At 44.7% G+C, this 22,410-nt stretch overlaps 2 protein-coding genes across 2 annotated transcripts; both read right to left on the bottom strand.

Moving 5' to 3' along the window:
• Nucleotides 1–206: 206 nt before the first annotated feature.
• exoc3l1 (exocyst complex component 3-like 1) lies at nucleotides 207–9,864 on the bottom strand. The gene is made up of 14 exons (XM_014148901.3): nucleotides 9,760–9,864; nucleotides 9,217–9,431; nucleotides 8,498–8,673; nucleotides 7,653–7,872; nucleotides 7,007–7,425; nucleotides 6,480–6,769; nucleotides 5,609–5,726; nucleotides 2,638–2,763; nucleotides 2,379–2,479; nucleotides 2,087–2,203; nucleotides 1,599–1,875; nucleotides 1,353–1,511; nucleotides 1,002–1,135; nucleotides 207–809 (listed from the first exon to the last, which is right to left on the bottom strand). Exons 2-14 carry the CDS (start codon nucleotides 9,254–9,256, stop codon nucleotides 623–625), a joined length of 2,364 nt encoding a protein of 787 aa, XP_014004376.1. The 5' UTR covers nucleotides 9,257–9,431; nucleotides 9,760–9,864; the 3' UTR covers nucleotides 207–622.
• A 1,824-nt stretch (nucleotides 9,865–11,688) lies between these two features.
• On the bottom strand, nucleotides 11,689–20,109 carry LOC106573654 (anillin). Its single transcript, XM_082962391.1, has 17 exons — nucleotides 19,659–20,109; nucleotides 17,451–17,764; nucleotides 17,240–17,314; nucleotides 16,737–16,874; nucleotides 16,382–16,517; nucleotides 15,988–16,173; nucleotides 15,658–15,784; nucleotides 15,280–15,328; nucleotides 15,090–15,146; nucleotides 14,934–14,966; nucleotides 14,649–14,670; nucleotides 14,445–14,554; nucleotides 13,977–14,030; nucleotides 13,587–13,673; nucleotides 13,355–13,462; nucleotides 13,056–13,201; nucleotides 11,689–12,793 (listed from the first exon to the last, which is right to left on the bottom strand). Exons 1-17 carry the CDS (start codon nucleotides 20,107–20,109, stop codon nucleotides 12,628–12,630), a joined length of 2,259 nt encoding a protein of 752 aa, XP_082818517.1. The 3' UTR covers nucleotides 11,689–12,627.
• Between the last annotated feature and the right edge of the window lie 2,301 nt (nucleotides 20,110–22,410).

A 22,410-nucleotide genomic window follows, 5' to 3' on the forward strand; every position in this document is an offset into this window, starting at 1 on the left:
TACTCCGTTAGCTTGTTTTTTCTTAAACGGCCAACGGTTTCCGTAATGAATACCCACCTGACGTCACCCTCCAAGTCACATGACTAGTGTCAAATTAACCCCCTGTAATCTGAGTGCTTCTGCTCTTTTTTCTGGCAGTGTACACTTGTCATTGTAACAATCAGATTCATCAACTATTTTTCCAAGTAAAAAATAACGAAATCCACTGATTTTCATTTAGAATGTATTGTTCATATGAATATACATACAATTATTTATACAGTAAAATACATCACATTACAGGTGCCCCACGATTTTCTGTAGGTACAGTCTCTTGTGGTAATCAATTCAGAACATCAAACTGATTGATTGAAATTACATTGGAATTGTAATGTATTCATTAAGACCATCTCACCAGACAATGTCCATAGTACCACCCTGTGAAGCTGGACAAGCATTTCACTGCATCTGCAATAACACTTGCTAAACTGTGTACAAGACCAATAAGCATAGATTTGAACTCTGCAGACCATCAAGCTTGATATACAATCCACTGTGTGGTGGATGGATGTATTATAAAGTTGATATAACTTATGAATCACAAGCTGTGTGTTGTGTGGATTTAAAGGCTGCAAAATTGTAGTCAGGCACACTTGGCAGTAGGCAGACAGAATGGCATGCTAGGAGTTGGGACCAGGATGTCAGAGAAGATGGGTCGATAGCCAGCAGGAAGAGGAGGAGTGCTCTGCTCCAGGAGGTCCAGAACTGTACCCCTCACATCCCTGGAGACATCCCCCCTAACATCCAGCAATACTGACACATGCTCATCACTGAGGGGCACAGACAGAAGAGAGAAGACCAACACAGAAGATCAACACCTGACTACTGAAGAGACAGCTGTACAAGTGTCCCTGATATAATCATATCTCAGGAGTGAGGTCATTAAGGCAAATGTTAGATTTGTTAAAAAAAAACATGAATTGATTTACAGGAAATTGATATGGTAAGGATTGTGTGTATACCTGATATCAGGGTACTTGGCCACCAGTCCAGACACCTCGAGCGTAAGCATGCTAGGGTCTTTAAGCCGGATGAAGTCAGCCAGAACAGGCAGTAAAGCCATTGGGTTCACCTCACTCACTGATCCCTCCACTTCCTAAACAGACACAGTGCATGCATGAAAATGGAATACTGTAAATAAAATGGTGTAGTGAATAAAAATGAAGGAAGGGGTGGGTATATGTTGAGTATGGTGTGGTGCGGGTTGGGTATGTAGTCCATGGAAAGTGGGATAGAGGACAGAGCAGAGCTGGGCCGAGTGTCGCACTAAACTGGGTGTCACTGGGTGTGGTTAAACTCAAGGCTATCCTCACCACCAGACCCTGGAAGAGATCCCTCAGATGCTGGGCATCCAGTGCCATTCTCTGGGCCAGCTGGCACCGCTCCTCTGCATTCCGACACACCAGCCTCTTCTGCATAAACACCCTCACATACTCCACCACCGTCAGCCACTGGCACTCTTCCTGCAAACGCTACAGGAACAGGGAGGGGTCAACAATACCATACAGGAGACTAGTATAAGTCAGCTACAGACTAATTTGATTGTCAAAGAGCCTGACCTGCCGGCAGGGTGGGCGAACACGACTATACAGCTCAAAATGGCGCTCCAGGACTCCACATAACTTCAGGGTAACCGTGACGTCTCCCTGGGCCAGCCAGGAGCGAGACAGTAGCCCCTGCAGGAAGGGCTGGAGCTCTAGCAGCAGCTGGTCCATCACCAGGCGGCAGGCCCTCCTCACTGCCCGGTCCAGAGCAGCAAGGGGGCCGGGGGGAGTCCGGGAGAACCTGCTGGCTGAACGGGACGAGAGCTGCTGCTGCAAACTCTCTGTGGAGGTCCTGAGGAGAGGAGAGGATAGGAAAGGGGGAGAAACAGAAGAGAGGAGGGGAGGGGGAGAAGAGGAAAGGAGTTGAGAGGAGAGGCAAGGAGTCTTGAACAAACTGTATAATATACTGCATGTATGTGTGTACACATACTCACATTGATGAACGTACAGATGAACAGAAACAGATAGCACTGACAAAAATAAAACAATGTACAGAAGCTCACTTGAGGATGATGCAGTTGCTAATAGAGGCCAGTAGATAATGGAGGTAGAACTTGTTTTGATTTGTGCTCTGATCCCTGCGGTGCTCCTTCCCAAATTCCACAAGAGCCTCCCGAAACCTGGAAACAGGGAGACGGAATGAGAGACTTACATGATGGAAAGAGAACGAGGACCCCGTATTTAATTGCAGTTACAATAAAATATGATAGGTTGCATTAGACCTTAAATGTGTGAAAAGTATCACAGATTTTGTGCCAAGTTCTCAAACATACTGACATAAGAACACTGACCCACCTATTGAGGAGGTTCTCCATCTCATAGAGCCCCATCTGTATGGTCTGATCCCGAAGTGATTCACTAACCATCAGAGCCACCCGTGCATTCTCCTCCAGCATCTAACACAACCACAACACAAACACAATATCAGTCCAACTCAATCACCGGCCTCAAAACAAACACAACATTGCCACAACTCATGTATCTGCATAGAAATATAGTTTAACCACATTTTAAACCAATATTAATGTAGAGGTAGTGAGGTATGTATGTTTACCTGTGTGATGATGGTTGGCAGGCTGGTGAGGTAAAAGCCTTCGTGGTCAGTGTCTGGTTCCTGGTCTCTCTGCCAGTCTGTCAGCTCCACCTCCAGGGCCTTATGCATCCACTCAGACACACTTTTCTACAGCACAAAACACACTCCACTCAACCACACTTTTCTACAGCACAAAACACACTCCACTCAACCACACTTTTCTACAGCACAATACACACTCCACTCAACCACACTTTTCTACAGCACAATACACACTCCACTCAACCACACTTTTCTACAGCACAATACACACTCCACTCAACCACACTTTTCTACAGCACAATACACACTCCACTCAACCACACTTTTCTACAGCACAATACACACTCCACTCCACCACACTTTTCTACAGCACAATACACACTCCACTCAACCACACTCTTCTACAGCACAATACACACTCCACCACACTTTTCTACAGCACAATACACACTCCACTCAACCACACTCTTCTACAGCACAATACACACTCCACTCAACCACACTCTTCTACAGCACAATACACACTCCCCCACTCCACCACACTCCTCTCCTCTACAGCACAATACACACTCCACTCAACCACACCTCTTCTACAGCACAATACACACTCCCTCCACCACACTCTTCTACAGCACAATACACACTCCACTCAACCACACTCTTCTACAGCACAATACCACCCACTCCACCACACTCTTCTACAGCACAATACACACTCCACTCAACCACACTTTTCTACAGCACAATACACACTCCACTCAACCACACTTTTCTACAGCACAATACACACTCCACCACACTCTTCTACAGCACAATACACACTCCACTCCACCACACTCTTCTACAGCACAATACACACTCCACTCAACCACACTCTTCTACAGCACAATACACACTCCACTCCACCACACTCTTCTACAGCACAATACACACTCCACTCCACCACACTCTTCTACAGCACAATACACACTCCACTCCACCACACTCTTCTACAGCACAATACACACTCCACTCAACCACACTTTTCTACAGCACAATACACACTCCACTCAACCACACTCTTCTACAGCACAATACACACTCCACTCAACCACACTTTTCTACAGCACAATACACACTCCACTCAACCACACTTTTCTACAGCACAATACACACTCCACTCAACCACACTTTTCTACAGCACAATACACACTCCACTCAACCACACTTTTCTACAGCACAATACACACTCCACTCAACCACACTCTTCTACAGCACAATACACACTCCACTCAACCACACTCTTCTACAGCACAATACACACTCCACTCAACCACACTCTTCTACAGCACAATACACACTCCCACCACACTCTTCTACAGCACAATACACACTCCACCACACTCTTCTACAGCACAATACACACTCCACCACACTCTTCTACAGCACAATACACACTCCACTCCACCACACTCTTCTACAGCACAATACACACTCCACTCCACCACACTCTTCTACAGCACAATACACACTCCACTCAACCACACTTTTCTACAGCACAATACACACTCCACTCAACCACACTCTTCTACAGCACAAACACACCCACTCCACCACACTTTTCTACAGCACAATACACACTCCACTCAACCACACTCTTCTACAGCACAAAACACACTCCACCACACTTTTCTACAGCACAATACACACTCCACTCAACCACACTCTTCTACAGCACAAAACACACTCCACCACACTTTTCTACAGCACAATACACACTCCACTCAACCACACTTTTCTACAGCACAATACACACTCCACTCAACCACACTTTTCTACAGCACAATACACACTCCACTCAACCACACTTTTCTACAGCACAATACACACTCCACCACACTCTTCTACAGCACAATACACACTCCACTCAACCACACTTTTCTACAGCACAATACACACTCCACTCAACCACACTCTTCTACAGCACAATACACACTCCACTCAACCACACTTTTCTACAGCACAATACACACTCCACTCAACCACACTTTTCTACAGCACAATACACACTCCACTCAACCACACTCTTCTACAGCACAATACACACTCCACTCAACCACACTTTTCTACAGCACAATACACACTCCACTCAACCACACTTTTCTACAGCACAATACACACTCCACTCAACCACACTTTTCTACAGCACAATACACACTCCACTCAACCACACTCTTCTACAGCACAATACACACTCCACTCAACCCCACTTTTCTACAGCACAATACACACTCCACTCAACCACACTTTTCTACAGCACAATAAAACACAAACACCACAGGGGCCTCCTGAGTGGCTCAGCGGTCTAAGCCACGGCATCGCAGTGCTAGAGGCGTTACTACAGACCCGGGTTCATTTCCGGGCTGTGCCACAACCGGCCGTGGCTGGGAGTCCCATGGGAAGGCGCACAATTGGCCCAGCGTCGTACGGGTTGGGGGAGGGTTTGGCCGGGGCGGCTTTACTTGGCTCATCGCACTCTAGCGACTCCTTGTGGTGGGCCGGGTGCCTGCAGGCTGACCCCGGTTGCCAGTTGAACAGTGTTTCCTCTGACACATTGGTGCAGCTGGCTTCCGGGTTAAGCTGGCGGGTTTTAAGGAGCGCGGTTAGGCGGGTCATGTTTCGGAAGATGCATGACTTCACCATCGCCTCTCCCGAGTCCATTGGGGAGTTGCAGAAATGAGACAAGATCAAAAATTGGGGAGAAAAAGGGGGTAAAATACAACAACAACAAAAAAACACAAACTCCACTGAGACAGAGAGGTATATCCCACACCACAGTGCATGTGCACAGAGGCATTAGTACACAGACATACAGGCACACTGACAAACAAACAAATAGACAGACCTAGTTAGAAACACAGATAGATAGGCAGGCAGACAGACAACTCAGAGACCCAGAAGTCTCACCCACCCGCACACTGTGTACATATTTGTTCTGCAGCTGTTCCAGACTCTCCTGGGTGATCAGGGGTCCCAGCTCCTCTGACTCCATCTCCACCATTAGGTCTGGATGCCCCATCATATCTGAGCTGCACACATACAGTACACACTGATCACGCCAAAACAACTCTACACTCGTTAACAACTAGGGTTGCAAAGCTACCGTAATTTACCAAAGTTACCGAAGTCTTCAGTAATTTTGGTAATCAACAGAAAATCGATTGCAATCTATGGTAACTTTGGTCATTTATACTTGAATAACTTAAATTATATATAGCATTAATTTGTCCATATTGTCCATGAGTTTCTAGTAGATAGATCATATGGTTCAAGAGAAAATAGCCTAATTAATGAAAAAGCATTTAAATCAACAATAGCATTATTGACTTTTTTCACAACTGCCACCAGTTTGACACAAAAACATTGACAACAAATACATAGACAATGCCATAGTCAAATAAATAAAAATATAAAGGATATTTCATTCTCAACCCCCTGTATTGAACACCAACGGTATTATGGTTTATATTTAGGATAATGTTTTACAGCTTTGTCATTCAATGTTTTATTTTGAAATCATCTTATGTAATTATTTCATATAATAATGGGATAAGGCCAGACAGAGGGCCAGAGATAATTACAGACACCTGTGATAACCTGAAGTACGCAAAAGGGCCACTAAATGTCTTGTGATAGAATACATAAAATCCTTGAAAGATACCAAAATTCTGTAAGTTTACTGGTAAACTTATAAAGTTTCCAGTAATATACCCTCCTTTTGCAACCCTATTAACACACAAAAACATATTTTGTCTCAAATTGTTTGGTCTATATTTGCTCACCTGTTGTAGATGTGTAGGACCCAGTTAAGAATAGCAAAGATCTCCCCGCTCTCCAGCTCCCATCCACTGACCTGGCCCAGGTGTGACTGTAGACAGCGGTGGCAGGCGCGGAGGTAGGCCCTGGTCAGGTTATAGTGGGGCGGAACGCAGTGGTCCAGCAGGTGGCGCACCGTGGCCAGGTCTCCCATGATCCCGTGCTGCAGGGCAGACAGGTGGCCTGCAAGGCCAGGCCCACGGGTGTGCAGGTAAGAGACGCTACGGAAACGTGCAGACACCGCCTCTTCCAACACCTAACAGAGTATAACATCACTGTAAAGCACCAGTGCAATGCTACTATCAAAACATAAGGAAAACCATCCCTGTATCTCATTAACATAGGACCTAGACCTATTGCATCATGTTCTATTCCAGTCATGTATTGTGTTGTACAATTCTACTTGCATAGCAATGTGGGCTCTTGAATGATGCTCAACCCTATCATTGAATCTCACTGTATTCAACTAGCGTACATACAAGTCTAGACATACTTGGAAGAAGCGCTCCCTCCAGCAGCGTGGCCGTCCTGGGGGAAGAGGCCTGCTGTGCCCCCCTGCACGTCCTCTCTCCTCCAGCATGGCCTGATCCAGCGCCTCCTCTCGCTCCACAATCCTCACAGCAGACACAAATGGTGTAGGGTTCTGCCGGGCTAAAGCCAGTCCACTCCCCACCACTGCCCACAGCTCCTTCCCCAGAGCCTCCACCAGCTTTCCAACGCCTGAGAAGTAGTTCCTGACCAGCTCCTCATCCTGGGCACTGAGGGCTGTCCCTGCTGTCCCAGGGGCCCCTGCTCCATGGAGCTGCCACAGGACATCATCCTGCCAGCACTCCAGCTCCATCAAACGGGCATGGGCCTCCAGGAGCCGGCGAGACTCCACCAGCCTCTCTGTCTCCGATACCATGCTCTGTACTGACAGGTAACAAGGGAGACACTGTAGTTTTAGCCAAGTTACAGATTGACATAGTTATTGAAGTGTAGGCTGAAAGGGAGTCATTCAATTTTTCCTTAAGGAACAGGATATGTGCATTTATGTGAGTCTCTCTGAAATTTCAATGATGTTTTATATGAACAGATTCATGAAATATTTTGACAGTTGTGAAGCTACAGAACCAAGGAAGCTGTTGGGGCAGTCTCACCAGAGTAGAGGCGTGGCAGGTTGCTAACGGCAGCAAGGAGTTGACAGTGATTGACAGAGACCTCTCGCATCATCTCCAGAGCCTTGACTCCCTCTGCGTTTCTGCTGGACTCCACCCCTGCCTTCCCCAGGGCATGGGACACCTCTTTCAGCTCTGCCCGGGCCTCACGAAGCTGCTCCAGACCCCAGCCCACCCCCTCTAGGTAGGACTGGACCACTGACTGGAAGAAAGGCAACATATGTAGGATCTCACAATCAGAAAATCAATCAAGGCACAAGTGGAAGTGCCATATAATAATAATTTGGTGGGTGCTTATATTTGTCCTATTTCACACATGTACAAGTGTGTATTATACAAATGTGTGAATTGGAAATGTGTTTTTTACATATACTAACTCCCCCTGAAACACCCTCAGAGAGTGCTGGTACGGCCAGGGCCTGCCATTATCAACGGCGAGTCTTGAGCTATTAGACCAGGGCTGCCCAACCCCCTACCCAGAGATCTACTGTCCTGTAGGTTTTCAGTCCAACCCTAATTTAGCGTATCTGATTCAGCTAGTTAAGGTCTTGTTGAGCAGCTAATTAGTAGAACCAGGTGTGTTAAATTGGGGTTGGACTGAACCCACAGGACAGTAGATCTCCAGGAAGAGGGTTGGGCAGCCCTGATTTAGGCCATCGACAGATTTTTCACCTTAACATATATTATGTTAACATCGACACAGATTAATAACCTGCCATCACATAAACAATTAGAAAAATCAATTTCTCCCCCAAGTTTTTATAATTTCATGTGGAAAGTGACAATAGCCTCTAGTGAGAGCAGGTGTGTTTATAGTTACAGAATACCTTGAGTCTTGACTGGATGGACGAGGTCCTCTGGCTTTCCCTTTTGCGGTACTGTCCTAACCTCTCCAGATGCTCAGGGCGACAGAACACACCCGATGCCCACTTCAGGGCCGCGCCCCGGGCCAAGCTCTCTGCCCTCTCTGCCTCTGGCCACACCTCTGGGAGCGCTGCCGCATCTGTCAATCACACGTAAACAAGCTCAATTCACCAGACGTTATGTGACAGGAGGATCCACGTGAAAGTATACATCTCCATCTGTCTTTATAGAAGAAAATCCCTGTTTTGTTCAGCTTGTATGTGTGTGGGGACATGAGCGATTATGAGTCAATGGAGAGCAGCACGGTGTGTTAATCCGTGTGTCTGTGTGCAATTTAAACAAACAGCTCTGTCTCTGTCTCACTGGTGGTCATGAGACAGATATGTTTACTACAAGCATTAAATGTGACATCAGCATTTCTGCCGCACAATAAACCTATGGAAAATGAGACTAATGCATTCGTTAACAGCACCATCATGCTTGAAATACAGAAAATAATACGCTTCTTCGGTCTTAAAACACAGAAATAATTACATTTGGAGAGGATGAGAGATATACATGCAAATGTATTACGATCTATTCTTTCCTCTGTTGTGAGTTAGTGAGAAGTGGGTGTTGGTTAGAGTCAGTGGGTACAGTCTGTTTTGGTTGTTAGCAGTGTGTGTAGAGTAGACGTCTGTACCTTCAGGTTTGTCACCACCATTCTTGTCTCTGTCTGACATTTAAGTTCAGTTCAGTGGTCCGCCTGTCCACCACCAACAGTGGCCTACCCAGAGGGCCAGAACACCACTGAACGAGGAGGATGATCAGAGCCCGAAAGAGAGCGAAGGGGTGGAGGAACGAAGGCACATATCCATTGTACTGACGGCCTTCCTCTCACACTCCCAGACACATCCTCTACGCAGAGGCCGGCAGGAAGGGAGGGAGAGGGGGCAAAGAGGGGGAGGGCAAGAGGGAGGGGACTCCAGCCAAAAGACAAAATCCAGATGGATGGGGGAAAAGGGGGAGAGCTAGGGGGTTATGGTCTTGTGTCGAAGAGTGCCGCTCTGTGTCTGAAATTATTATTTTCCTTTACGGGCAAATGAATTTTATACATACTCGTTGATAGAAAAATGCATGCATACAGTACTTGCCATTAGAAATGAATGGGAAAACTCTATTCCATATTTGTAAGACATTGTAGTTTGTAAAGCAGCTCAATAGAATGAGTGAATTATGTACTAACCTTAAGCTGTGCATTGGTCTCTCTGAGGAGCGAAGTCCCAGTAAAGTCCTCTGATCCTCCACAGCTGTTGAGATCTGGGACAAACTAGGGACGTTTCACAACTGCTACCTCTAAAGGGAGTTTGTTTATTTGTGTATCAGTCAAGGCCTCTGACCTCTCCCCACGTCTGTGTTTACATCTCCTCGTTTCCTGGACCTCTTCAAAACACACGGAACTATGCCAAGTGGCCCAGACACTAGCCAACAACAGCCTCAGTGGGGGTATTATTACAGCCTTGGTATTCGTGATGGGATTTCTTACAACTATTTTTCTTTCCAGTTTGTAACACAATCCAGTTGATGCAGCTTCCACAAATCAGTGAGGCAGCCAATTAGAGTTTATTTGATGTAAAGACTCCTGTACCATGTCTTTAGTGGTTCATATGCCAAGTACCATAATGGGTTGAGGCCAGGTATCTAACAAAACAAAAGACTAAGAGAAACATCCCAAATATGACAGCAACAGATTGGGGAGAGGATGTTATATTGTCTCCTCTCAGGGTGGGACTGTTGTACTTTCAAGGCCAGTGCCCCATTGTTCTTACTGTATCTTACTGACCACCCGGATCACTAAAGTCACTGGATGTCTATCATTACTTCCCCCACAACATTGGCCTTGTGTGCACTGGGCATCTCACCACTCATGTCAATGTTATGCTAGCTATAGGCCCAGTATGCATACCAAATTACATCATATTGCCTACAAAGTGCACTACTTTTGATCAGGTCCCACATAGTACACTACATTTTAGGACCCCAGTTTTCTGGCTGAACACAACACTTTGAGGCGTGGTCTGTACAGATGTGTACCCCTGCGCCACTCCTTCACTGTCATCACCTTGAGCTGAGAACAGCCCCACCTCCACCCAGAGGGGCTCAAGGGAACAGGAAGTCTATTTCTGTAGTAGTAAACCAAACACAGGGAGTACTTCCTGTCTGGCATTCCTGACCTGGGCTGAGTTCCTGCTCCACTCCAATCCCATTCACTTAAAGGCCCAGTGCAGTCATAAATGTAATTATCCTGTTTAATATACACATTTCCACACTAGGAGGTTGGAATAATACTGTTAAATTAGATTTTAATGCCCTTTTAGTGTAGGCGTTGTTTGAAAAGCCTGCCCGAAATTTCAGGCTGTTTTGGTGGGACGGGTTTTTTGCCTGCCTGGTGACATCACCAGGTGTCAAACCAGTTTATGTAAACTGGGTGGTTCGAGCTCTGAATGCCGAATGGCTGACAGCCATGGTATATGAGACCGTATACCACGGGTATGACAAAAACATATTTTTACTGCTCTAATTACGTTGGTAACCAGTTTATAATAGCAATAAGGCACCCTGGGGGTTTGTGATATATGGCCAATATACCACGGCTAAGGGCTGTGTCCAGATACTCCGTGTTGTGCCTTCGAACAGCCCTTAGCCGTGGTATATTGGTCATATACCACATCCCCTCGGGCCTTATTGCTTAAAATAGACCAATAAGAGTTGCAAACCTTCTTGCCACTCCCATAGTCCTAGCAAAATTCTTGCTTGAAAAATTACTCTTTGCTAAGAAGCTATTTTGTTTATTTTTGGCCAATTCAATTGAAAACAATCACAGTAAGTTACTTCATTGTAACCCAGAAATTATTTTATAGAAATTGAGATACAAACTGCTGCATTGTGCCTTTAATACTTAACTGTCATAAACACAGCCAATGGCTAGCTCTTTCATATTGTAATATTGCCATCACTATATTAAAATAGAGAAATATTGGTCATTAAGGTCACACTGCATTGTGTGTGTCAGCTTTAAAGACTTTGCGGACAATAAATGCTATATTTGAGCCCATGGGGCTTTGAACAACAAAATGCCACGCAAACTGCAGGGACATAAAACAAATTCATCAGATAATGTACACTATTAGAGACATTTTTATTATTTACTTCATCAAATCAACTGCATATAAGAATGTTGACAGGTAGCTGATTACATCCACATACAAAAAGAGAATGACAGATTGACAGCAAATACATCAAGGGGAAGGGGAATAGGTTAACTACAGAGTCTACAGACAGCAGCTACATTCATCATGTCCCTTTAGGGTCCTACTGGGATTTATCATCAGATGAGGCACTAACATTATACTGAACATCTCCTTCGGACGTACATCATTCTATACTCTCCTTTGCCTTGCCTGGGTAGCTGCCATCTTTGTGGTCTGACCCCTGTTGTGTTATGCATAACACAGCACTAGATTTTGAATGAAGGAACTCATAAACGGTCAGTATTTTCAACCTCGAAGCAGGTTGTCAAGTACAATACTATAACTCAACTTGCACTGCAATTCTACTTAAATCACTAAATTAATGAGTTTTTAGATTAGGTATTTATATCTTTTAGGTAGACTATATTATTTCTGAGAGACATATTTCCACACTTTAGAGGGTATTACAGCAATGCTGTAGTACTGAAATAATGTTGTCCAGTAGCCATGTCATGCTTTGTAGTGTTTGGCTTATCAGAATTATAACTACACTATTGGACTAATCATCCGTTTAGTGTTAGGGCTCTTCTGCACTAGCTTTGATACTTATTCAGTAGTGTTTCTAGATTATATGGATGTAGTTAATTATCCACTTCAAGCTCAGTTAAATAGTATATAATGCTAATAGACCACAAGATGGAGCTCTATTTCAAAGAGCTATTCAAAGTGACAAATCTAAGGCAAAAATATCACCACGTATAAAATAACCTCCCAATGGTAATTATAAGAATCCATAAAGATATATATAAAGATATAGAGAGAGAGATATATAAAGATATAGCATAGCATTATATAATAGTGTGTTACAGACTGCTCTCCCTTATGTTCCCACTGCTGGCCCGAGTGTTGGGCTGTGCTCCAGCATGGTTCAGGGCTCGGTGAGTCCAGGTATGCAGGTCCAGGAGAACCTGGTTCAGCTTCTCCATCCAGTCCCCTCGATCCTCCCGCGTATCTGCTGAGAACCAGCACCTGAAGAACAGAGAGATCATGGAACAGAGATTGGATTAAACACTTAATGAGAATACTGAAATGTCATGCTAGATCTATAAAGATACACCACTGTCTATGACACACACAGATAGGCTTACTTTAGCAGGATCTGTCATTCACAAAACATTCATATTGAAGACATTCATGACCACTTGTTGTCAAGGAATGGTAATTTGCTTGTATCATGTGAGTAGTTGTTACTTTACAGTTCATGCTAGACAACTATGAAATATCATCTTACTTGGCCAGAGCACGCTGGTCATCCTGTTGTGCAGTCTGGATGCCACTGACCAGATCAAAAGTATAAGCGCGAGCACAGGAGTCCCTCTTCACTGGCTTCACACTTTGACTAGAGGAACTAAACAAAGAGATGCTGCCTTCTGCTGCCTGCAAGCACAACAGACAGAACAGTAGAGGGAATAACAGAATATTTTTAAGAGTTCAATGACCTTAAGAAATATCAAGTCAGGGTGTAACTTGGTCTATGAGAAATAGAACCAAGAGCTCCAGTCTATAGTCATATGTCAATTCAATGCCCACCTTGCTGCCCTGGTCACTGGGGTGGTTCCAATAGGACATGTGGTTTCCCTCCAGGACAAAGAAGCGTCGATGCCAAGCTCCAAATCCCTTCACCACCTCAAACATTGTCTGAATGGAAGGAGAAGGGAGAAAGAAGGGGTGGGTGGAAGATGAAATACCGTAAAGAAAGTATAGAGGACAGGAGCAGGATAATTCACAGCAGAGATCCCAATGAAACAAAACAGTAACTCACAAGGATGCCCTGGTGTTGGACGTTAGAGTGGCTCGCGCTGTCTAATCGCAGGTAGATGTTTCCCTCTAGTGGAGATAGGAAGGGCACCTGTGTAGAGAGGAGGGGGAACTAGCAGGACATGGATGCCAGGGTTGTGCTGCTTGTAATAGTTCATCTAGCTAGGGAGGTAAACAAAACATGCAGTGGAAAGCAATATGCAATGATTGTATTTTGCTCTAAGTCATAGGAACATACATTTATTTCTACACACATCTACCTATAGAGTACGCCATCACTGATATTGAAGCCAGTGTAGCTAAGACTAATTATTGGTTGCTGGCTACACACTCAGAGGCATGAAAGGAGTCAAATGGAAAAGCAAAGAGAAAAGAGAAAAAGTGAGAGCTAAACCTTTTCCTGAAACTCATCTCCCAGGAGTCTCCTGATTTTGCCTTCAAACTTTATCTGTGCACAAGTGGAGAGACAGCACAGGGGGTGGTAAAGGTTACATCACCAGTGATCCCCACCCAGACACTGGAAAATTTTAAACCAAAAACAAAAGTCATGTGAGGAAATGACAACCATTCCGATCTGTATATCGCAACTGAAAGAATTAAAATGGGTGGAAAAATCTGAAATGTGACATGACAGATTCAATCAAATGGTAACCCACATCCTCAAGTGACAGTGAGTGAAACAAGCTGGCAATCAGGTGGTTCAAAATAAAAAAGGACAAGATAAAACCATGGAATGCAGTGACAAAAACATCAATCCCCACATCTTCCCATACTGCAGTAAAAATATCCGATACACAATCATCCAGGCTGGAGCACTGCAGCAGGTCTGACTGTGACGTGCAGCCAGGTGAGGTGAGTCTACCTTGTCCAGGGGGAACTTGCTCTGGCCCAGGGAGGCCAGGGAGATCTTGTGAGAACCAACCAGAGCGAAGTGGCTGGTGCGCCGGGTGTTCAGGGCTGGCATGGTAGAAGCTGTGGGCGGTTGATTTGATCCAAATCAAAAACTGCCACCACTCAGGATGAATGTTATCTTCAGATAATATGCAACCGGGACAATAATACTTACATGTCACACTGTGGTTGGATCTCTGTTGAAAAGCAACAAGAAAACATTTTCAGATGAGAAATGTGTAACAGGTAAGGAAAAAGGGTTGGTGCCTATCCATCTCTGTTCCAAATGAAATGCATGTGTGCCTTTCTGCACTCTTACTGATCAAATATGTACTCTCTGATATCCCAGATCAATAGTGTCCTAACATATACAGCATTTCATTGAAAAGGGTCATGCAGATACATACACAGTGAGTGGGACATTTCAAGTACTAGGCAGATAAGAAAGCCAATCACTCACCTTTATGGTGCTTAGAAGCTTCCTTGGGGTGATCTTAAAGAAGAACGTCGTAAGATCAGAAATTTGCTTTCGTGCAGAACACTCGTGTATAATACTTCATTGTAATCTATAGAACATTGGGCAGAATTTCTTAAATCAGAAGATTAGCTCACTCACCCTTGATCTGGAGGAGCTGCGGAGATCCACATCACAGGTGTTACCTGAGGTGTGGGACTGAGTAATAGAAGACCGTTTGGAAATAATACATACAACCTATTAACACCTTTCTCATCATTGACCCTTTATTGTAAAGATTTACTAATAGACCCGTTTTAGGTGACACATTCAGTAATACGTTCCATCTCACCAGGCTGTAGACCTCCACATCAATCTCAAAGTTGGAGTGAATGTCCTCCCTGAAGGGACACAGTACAGAATCAGAAAGACTTGGACAGACGAGGGGTGACAGCTATTTCAGCAGTAATACAGTAGACATTACATAAGCATCTCCTTCAAGGCACGGACAGACCGGTAGGCCGTAATTTGCAAACTGATTCTACATGTTGAAATGGGCCAAAATGATGGCTATCAGTCGTCCACCGGCGGGTAGTCTCTATAACACACGCGCCGACAGCAAGCAAATAGTGAACAAACAGCCCCCTACTGTATAGAGCGTCAATCGAGTTGTCACCTTTACTCCTAACTAATAACTTCCTCCATATGTGGAACCAGTGGCGGGACTCACAGGGTGATCGAGGTGGGGAAGGAGATGGTATCTCCATTCTGGGCGTCCGCTGCAGTGGCCAACGGGGTCGCAACAATGTTGCAGGGTCCATAGCGAATCAGGACAAAGAAATAGTGAGTTGGACGACCTTTAGGGAGGAAAGAAATATTAGATTAGTTGTTCATTAACCATCTGGTATGGTGTCTTGAGCTGACCATGAATTGGACTATACCGTTTTGTGCATTTAACCTAAATGAAGAGGCAAACAACTAACCTCTGCAGCTGGCAGATTCAAAATAAACTTTACATTATAAAGGTGACAACATGCGTAGCCTATCGGATGGTAGGTACCTGTTTGTGTGCGGGCTGAGCAGACAAACTCCACCTTGAGAGGTAGCTGGACACTGTTGATGCTGACGGTGCCCCTGCAGGGCTGCTGGGACATGCTGGAGTCCCCCTCAGCATCCTCTAACTCCCCTGAGACCCCCCTCTCCCTCAGTCTGGACACCTCAGCCAGCATGGCCGCCCGCTTCTCACCTGACACAGAGAGAGAGGGGACAGTCAGATTACAATACAATGGAGACTAATCAAGAGGTTCATCATTCACTCCAGAATAGAAGGATTTGGGAGGGAAAGGACAGGAATAACCATAGGACAGAGATAGAGTTTGTGTAGAAACTAACTGAGCAGATGGAAAAACTGGAATCATGGCACTAGAAGGTGGATATGACCAGCGGCGACTCACATGAGACGAGCAGTAGTTTCTCAGCCTCGGCCTCCTCTAGGGAACCCCTGCCGTGGTCCTCATCAGTGCAGCAGCTCAGGGCCTGCAAAGTCTGATTGATGACCGTCTGCAGCTTGGCAGCCTCCTCATTCAGAACCTGACCAATCACAGCACTACAGGATATTCACTCCACCCAGCCATAATCATTTAAATAATATTTCTTTACAGTGTCAGAGGCATAGTTATGTTATCCATGTGGTACATTTGTCAATGCCTTCACATAAAGGAACGTTTTGGATAATATGCTACACTGGTAGTCTCGCTCCATAACACAGAAGACACACTAGACTCAACCGCTCCAAGTTGTACTACAGACCATGATCCTGTCCTTGGTGTTGACAGTTTGCTGGGGGCGGGACTTCTCAGCCGCACGCCTCTGCAACCCTGGGGTTACACTCTGAATAGCTGGCTTGGTGCTCTGCTTCTGGGTACGGTAGGCATCGATGCTGTCAATCTATCAATGACAAAACACATTGGAGTCATCAGTCACAGGTAGAAATCACAAGCCAATCATTTTTGTTGTTGCACTTTTTACCCCAATTTCTTGATAGTCAATTGGTAGTTACAGTCTTGTCCCATCACTGCAACTCCTGTACAGACTCAGGAGAGGCGAAGGTCAAGACCCGCGCGTCCCCCGAAACACAACCCCACCAAGCCGCACTGCTTCCTGACACACTGCTTGCTTAACCCGGAAGCCAGCCGCACCAACGTGTCGGAGGAAACACCGTACAACCGGCGACCCTGTCAGCGTGCAGGACAGAGTTTTGGATACCCTGGTGTAGAGGACATGATGACTCACCTGTAGAGAGGGACACTGACAGCAGGGGGAGTGGTCAGCTCCTCAGGAGTCAGCGGTAGGGATGGTGGGGTGGCTGGCTGACTAGCTGCAAGTCTCTGCAGGGATATTAAAACACTTAGATGTCAATTTGGAAGTGTAAAACACTCAAAGCTTTGAAACCGCAGGGCAACACTTTCAGAATCAGATTGAACAAGGTGACCCTGGTGACCCTGTCTGTCTGCAGAGCCTTACCATTGGAGTCACCACAGCTTCCACAGACCTGCTGAGAGGAGAGAGGATGCAGATAGGTGGGAGGGTCAGCAGCTCATCTGCACTGGAGTCCAGTTCCCTGGTCTCTTCCAGGTCTTCACCCTCCTCAGCTTTCTCCTTGTCCAACTCTGTGTCCGTTTTCTCCTTTCTGCGCATCACTGTGGCTATGCCAGTGTCATAATCCTCAGTGCCCTCCTCCTCCTCCCTTCCCTGGGCAGCAGCCTCCAGTATGTCCTTAAACATCAGGTCAATCATCTCAGCAGTGTTGGTTTCATCTTGAGAGCTCAGCTCAGCCTCTGTGGATAAATCCCCATATGCAGTAAGTTAACATTCAAACAAACTATTGCTGTAGTATGTCTGGGACCTGGTTATCCAACTTGTAACAAATATTTCAAATGGCTCATTATTTGGTTGTTCAGTGTAAAAAATTATGACAGGTGGTGGCAGTGACCCATTGAACCGATTGTTTAGAATGGAGTGCACTGCAGACAGTAAAATATGACCAGTATCTTTATAACCCAGGTGTGTAAGCGACTGCATGTACAGTGCCTTCAGACAGTATTCGCACCCCTAGACTTTTTCCACATTTTGTTGTTACAGGCAGACTGAATTTAAATTGGATTCAATTGAGATTGTGTGTCACTGGCCTACTCACAATACCCCTTAATCTCAAAGTGGAATTATGGTTTTTCAACATGATTACAAATTATTAACAAATTTAAAGCTCAAATGTCTTGAGTCAATAGGTACTCAACCCCTTTTATGGCAAGCCTAAAAATGTGCTTAACAAGTTTGCGATAATGTTTAAAAAAAAATTGAATGACTACCTCATCTCTGTACCCCACAGACACAGATAATTGTAAGGTCTCTCAGTCAAGAAATTAATTTCAAACACAGATTCAACCAAAGACCTGGGAGGTTTTCCAATGCCTCGCAAAGAGCACCTATTGGTAGATGGGTAAAAATAAAAAAAGCAGACATTGAATATCCCTTTGAGCATGGTGAAGTTATTAATTACACTTTGGATGGTGTATCAATACACACAGGTGTCCTTCCTAACTCAGTTGCTGGAGAGCAAGGAAACTGCTCAGATTTCACCATGAAACCAATGGTGACAGTTAAGAGTTTAATGGCTTGATAGGAGAAAACTGAGGATGGATCAACAACATTGTAGTTACTCCACAATACTAACCTAATTGACAGAGCGAAAAGGAAGCCTATACAGAATACAAATATTCAAAAACATGCATCCTGTTTGCAACAAGGCACTAAAGTAATAGTGCACAAAATGTGGCAAAGCAATTAACTTTGTCCTGAATACGTGTTTTGTTTGAGGCAGACACTGGGAGATTAATTCAGCTTTCAGCAGGACAATAACCTAAAACACATATCTACACTGGAGTTGCTTACTACTAAGACAGTGAATGTTCCTGAGTGGCTGGCTAGTTAGTTTGGACTGAAATCTGCTTAAAAATCTATGGCAAGGCCTGAAAATGATTGTTTAGCAATGATTAAGAACCAATTTGACAGAGCATGAAGAATTTTGAAGATAATATGTTACACAATCCAGGTGTGGAAAGCTCTTAGAGACTTGCCCAGAAACACTCACAGCTGTAATCGCTGCCAAAGGTGCATCTACAAAGTATTGATTCAGGGGTGTGAATACTTATCTAAATGATATATTTCTGTATTTAATTTTCAATAATGTGCAAAAATGACTAAACATATTTTCACGTTGTCATTATGGAGTAGTGTGTGTGTAGATGGGTTCGAGGAAAAAAATCTATTTCATCCATTTTGAATTCAGGCTGTAACAACAATGTGGAATAAGTCAAGGGGTATGAATATACTTTCTAAAATCACTGTAAGAACCCAAATTGTTTATTTATCACCTCACCAACTTGTGCCAACAGCCCTAGACCACATTTGTCTCACCTGACATACTCTCTCTTCTTCAGCTAGATGAGGAGTCCAGCTCACACAGGGCCTAGTCATTGATCATTTCTGGCTCCAGAGTAAAGGTGAATTTCTTTAGCTCTTTTGCCTCTGACTGCAGTTCACAAGTCTGTTCCTCATTTGTATGCAGCTCAGTCTTCCTGTTCCCTGTTTGATGAGTTTGTGGTCAACCCCTGCTTATGACCCAAAACAGAACCCCCCTCCCCTGGTTTTCAACTTCAGCAGACGCCACACCCTGGACCTCATCTACAAGACTTTCTGGCTTCCCTCGTTCTTCAAATCCAGAAGATTCCATCTTCTCTTGCTCCTGACATAATGGGAACCCAACCTTCTCTAGTGGGGACCCCACTTCCATCTGCTCCTCACCTACAAAGTACCCCATCTCTTCAACTAGTGGGGACTTCATCTTCCCCTTCTCTTCCTCTATCGTGGACCCTACCTCCATTGACACTTGCTTATCATCTAAAAGGGAATGGAACTCATCATCCAACTGTTCACCTATATAGAACTTCACACCCCTCTGCTTCTCACTAAGGACTGAACCTCTTTCCTCCTGCTTGTTACTAGCAGAAGACTCTGCCTTGTCCTGCTCTTTCACTACAGGACCCTCTGCTGCCTCATGTCGTTTATCTGGCAGAGCATTTCCCTGACAAATGTCCAGAGTGCACTCCGCCTCCTCTGTCATTCGTCTCCTCCACCTCTTGTGGTGGGACATCCATGTTGTAAACTGAGGCTCTCATCACCTGTTGTATAATCAATCTCACACCTCTCTTCTACACTGACATTTGCACAAAACTCAGATTGACTAACAGGAACAGTTAGATTTTTTTCAACATATACCGTTAAAGTGTCTCCAAGCTCTTCATCTGTAATACATTGACTTCTCCTCTTGCAGTGTCTTACCAATGTCTTGGATCGGAAGCTCCACTCCATGGATCTTAGCAGTGACAGAAGTCTCGGTAAAGCTGCCATCCTTCACCCAGAGAGTCTCATCACCAGTCACATTGAGGTCTGCCTGCTGGACAAAACATTTTTTTTTTTTTATAGCTCAGGCCAAAATACAAGCAAGCACCTTTGTTCCTCTCATGCACACATCTATGCAGCCTTTTGTAATACACATATTACAAAAAGGTACTGTGCCACTATGTGAAGGACCAGGTGAACCCTATACCCGATTACCATTCACATGACTTTGAAGAGGACAATGATGGTCAGTGACACCTGTGACATTGAGACACCCCGGTTTCTCCGCAGAACTAGTTACACCCAGTCCAATGTCCATATATGTAAACTCACATTCCATGGTTGGAACGGTGGCCACTGCAGTCTCCTGCTATAGCCAACCATCATCCGAGGGGAGGATGAGGAGACGGGTGGGGTCACCCTCTAATGATCTCACAACAAATACCATTGTTCTATCAGGAACCGAGTACTTGAGCTCAACCAAAGAGCCACAAACATAACCCTTAAGAACAATATTCCATTACCAGACACAAGGGGAGGGTAACACCAAACTTACCTCAGTCAGTGAGGAATCAGAGTATGTTTGCTTTAGAAAGACATTCTCTGCGATTGGCTGGGACCTCAAGAGACGCAGCTCCTCCTCCCTTTCCTGATTGGTCAGACAAATAGAAGCCTTTAGACAGACACTTCCCAGGAATCTGAACAATTGTGTAATATCAACATTTCAGCATTGCATACCTCTAGATAAGCTCCTGCTATTCTCAAGAGAGTTGGTGAGCACACAAACCACATTGAAAATCTTACTTCACTGCCTGAAGTGTGTGTGTGAGTGGCACAGACCTGGCGTATGTAGGAGGCTTGCTTGGAGCTGGGTGTTTCACTGTCCTCAAGTTTAAGCTGTAAGTTGGTAACGGCGTTGGAGAGGGTACGGGGGCAGCAGTTTCCTGGCAGAGGGCTGGCCGGACGGGTGGTGGGGGCGTTAAACCGCTCCACCCGTGAGCTGAATTCTGCCTCACCTGAAAAACAGACCAGATGCTCCTATCATACAACAATCTCAGAGCAGACAAGTGTTCTCCCTCACATTCAATGACTGATAATGATTCAGTCTTTACATTGGCAAGTGAGTGTGGCACACTGTGTAAAGAAGCATTAAAGGTGAATGTGTAAGATTACTCACCAATAAGATGGTTCTCTTTGAACCCTTCCTGGATTATAATGGATGGTACCCCAGACCCTGGATCAGACAGGCATCTCGGAGCCAGTAGAGGCCCTCCTACAAACAAAACAACTACCGTTGGTCACTGTTTCTCCATGACTACAGATCTAAGTATTGCAAGTAGGTTATTTTAGGAGGGAGAGTTATCAAATCAAACTTGGTCACATGCTCCAAATACAACAATGCAGAGTTAAAAAGTACAAAAAAAATTTCTAAACAGAAAATAGTAACACAATGAATATCAATAAAGAGGCTATAATACAAGGATAGCCCTTGATCATGATGACTCTCAGTACCATTACATAAGTCAATGGAAGAATGTGTTTTCTGTACAGGGAAGTTTTATAAGACTCCCAACGCTTGGTCTGAACATTAAAATGCATTGCTTGCTGTATGGTTGTTGAAGCACTTTGACCTTTTCTTTCATATCGGCAAGAAATAATCTTCAAATAACAAAAGGTTAAATTGATACACCTTTATAGGGTCAGGGTTCCCACGCAGCCATATGTTTCATGTTACAGTGTTTGTTTACAGGAAAACAGACAGAAAACAGAGTGGACTACCTGTGCAAATTAGCTATGTGCATCTCCGAACACCTGTGTGTAAATCCGGAAGTCGAACGACAGAAACATGTTGTCACTGAAAAATACTGCAACTATTAAAACACTGTACAGTAACTGTGTACTTTGCATTTGTGAAATTTTGAAGTGATATTAAAATAGAGGGATTTAAGTTTTCAGAACCATACCACATTTGAGAATTGATTCACGTTTAGATGGAGTGTTTGGCCATTTTGGCTGCCAGAGC

This window comes from Salmo salar, chromosome 16 (genome assembly GCF_965601325.2).
Source record: "Salmo salar chromosome 16, fSalSal1, whole genome shotgun sequence".
Taxonomy (NCBI): Eukaryota; Metazoa; Chordata; class Actinopteri; order Salmoniformes; family Salmonidae; genus Salmo; species Salmo salar.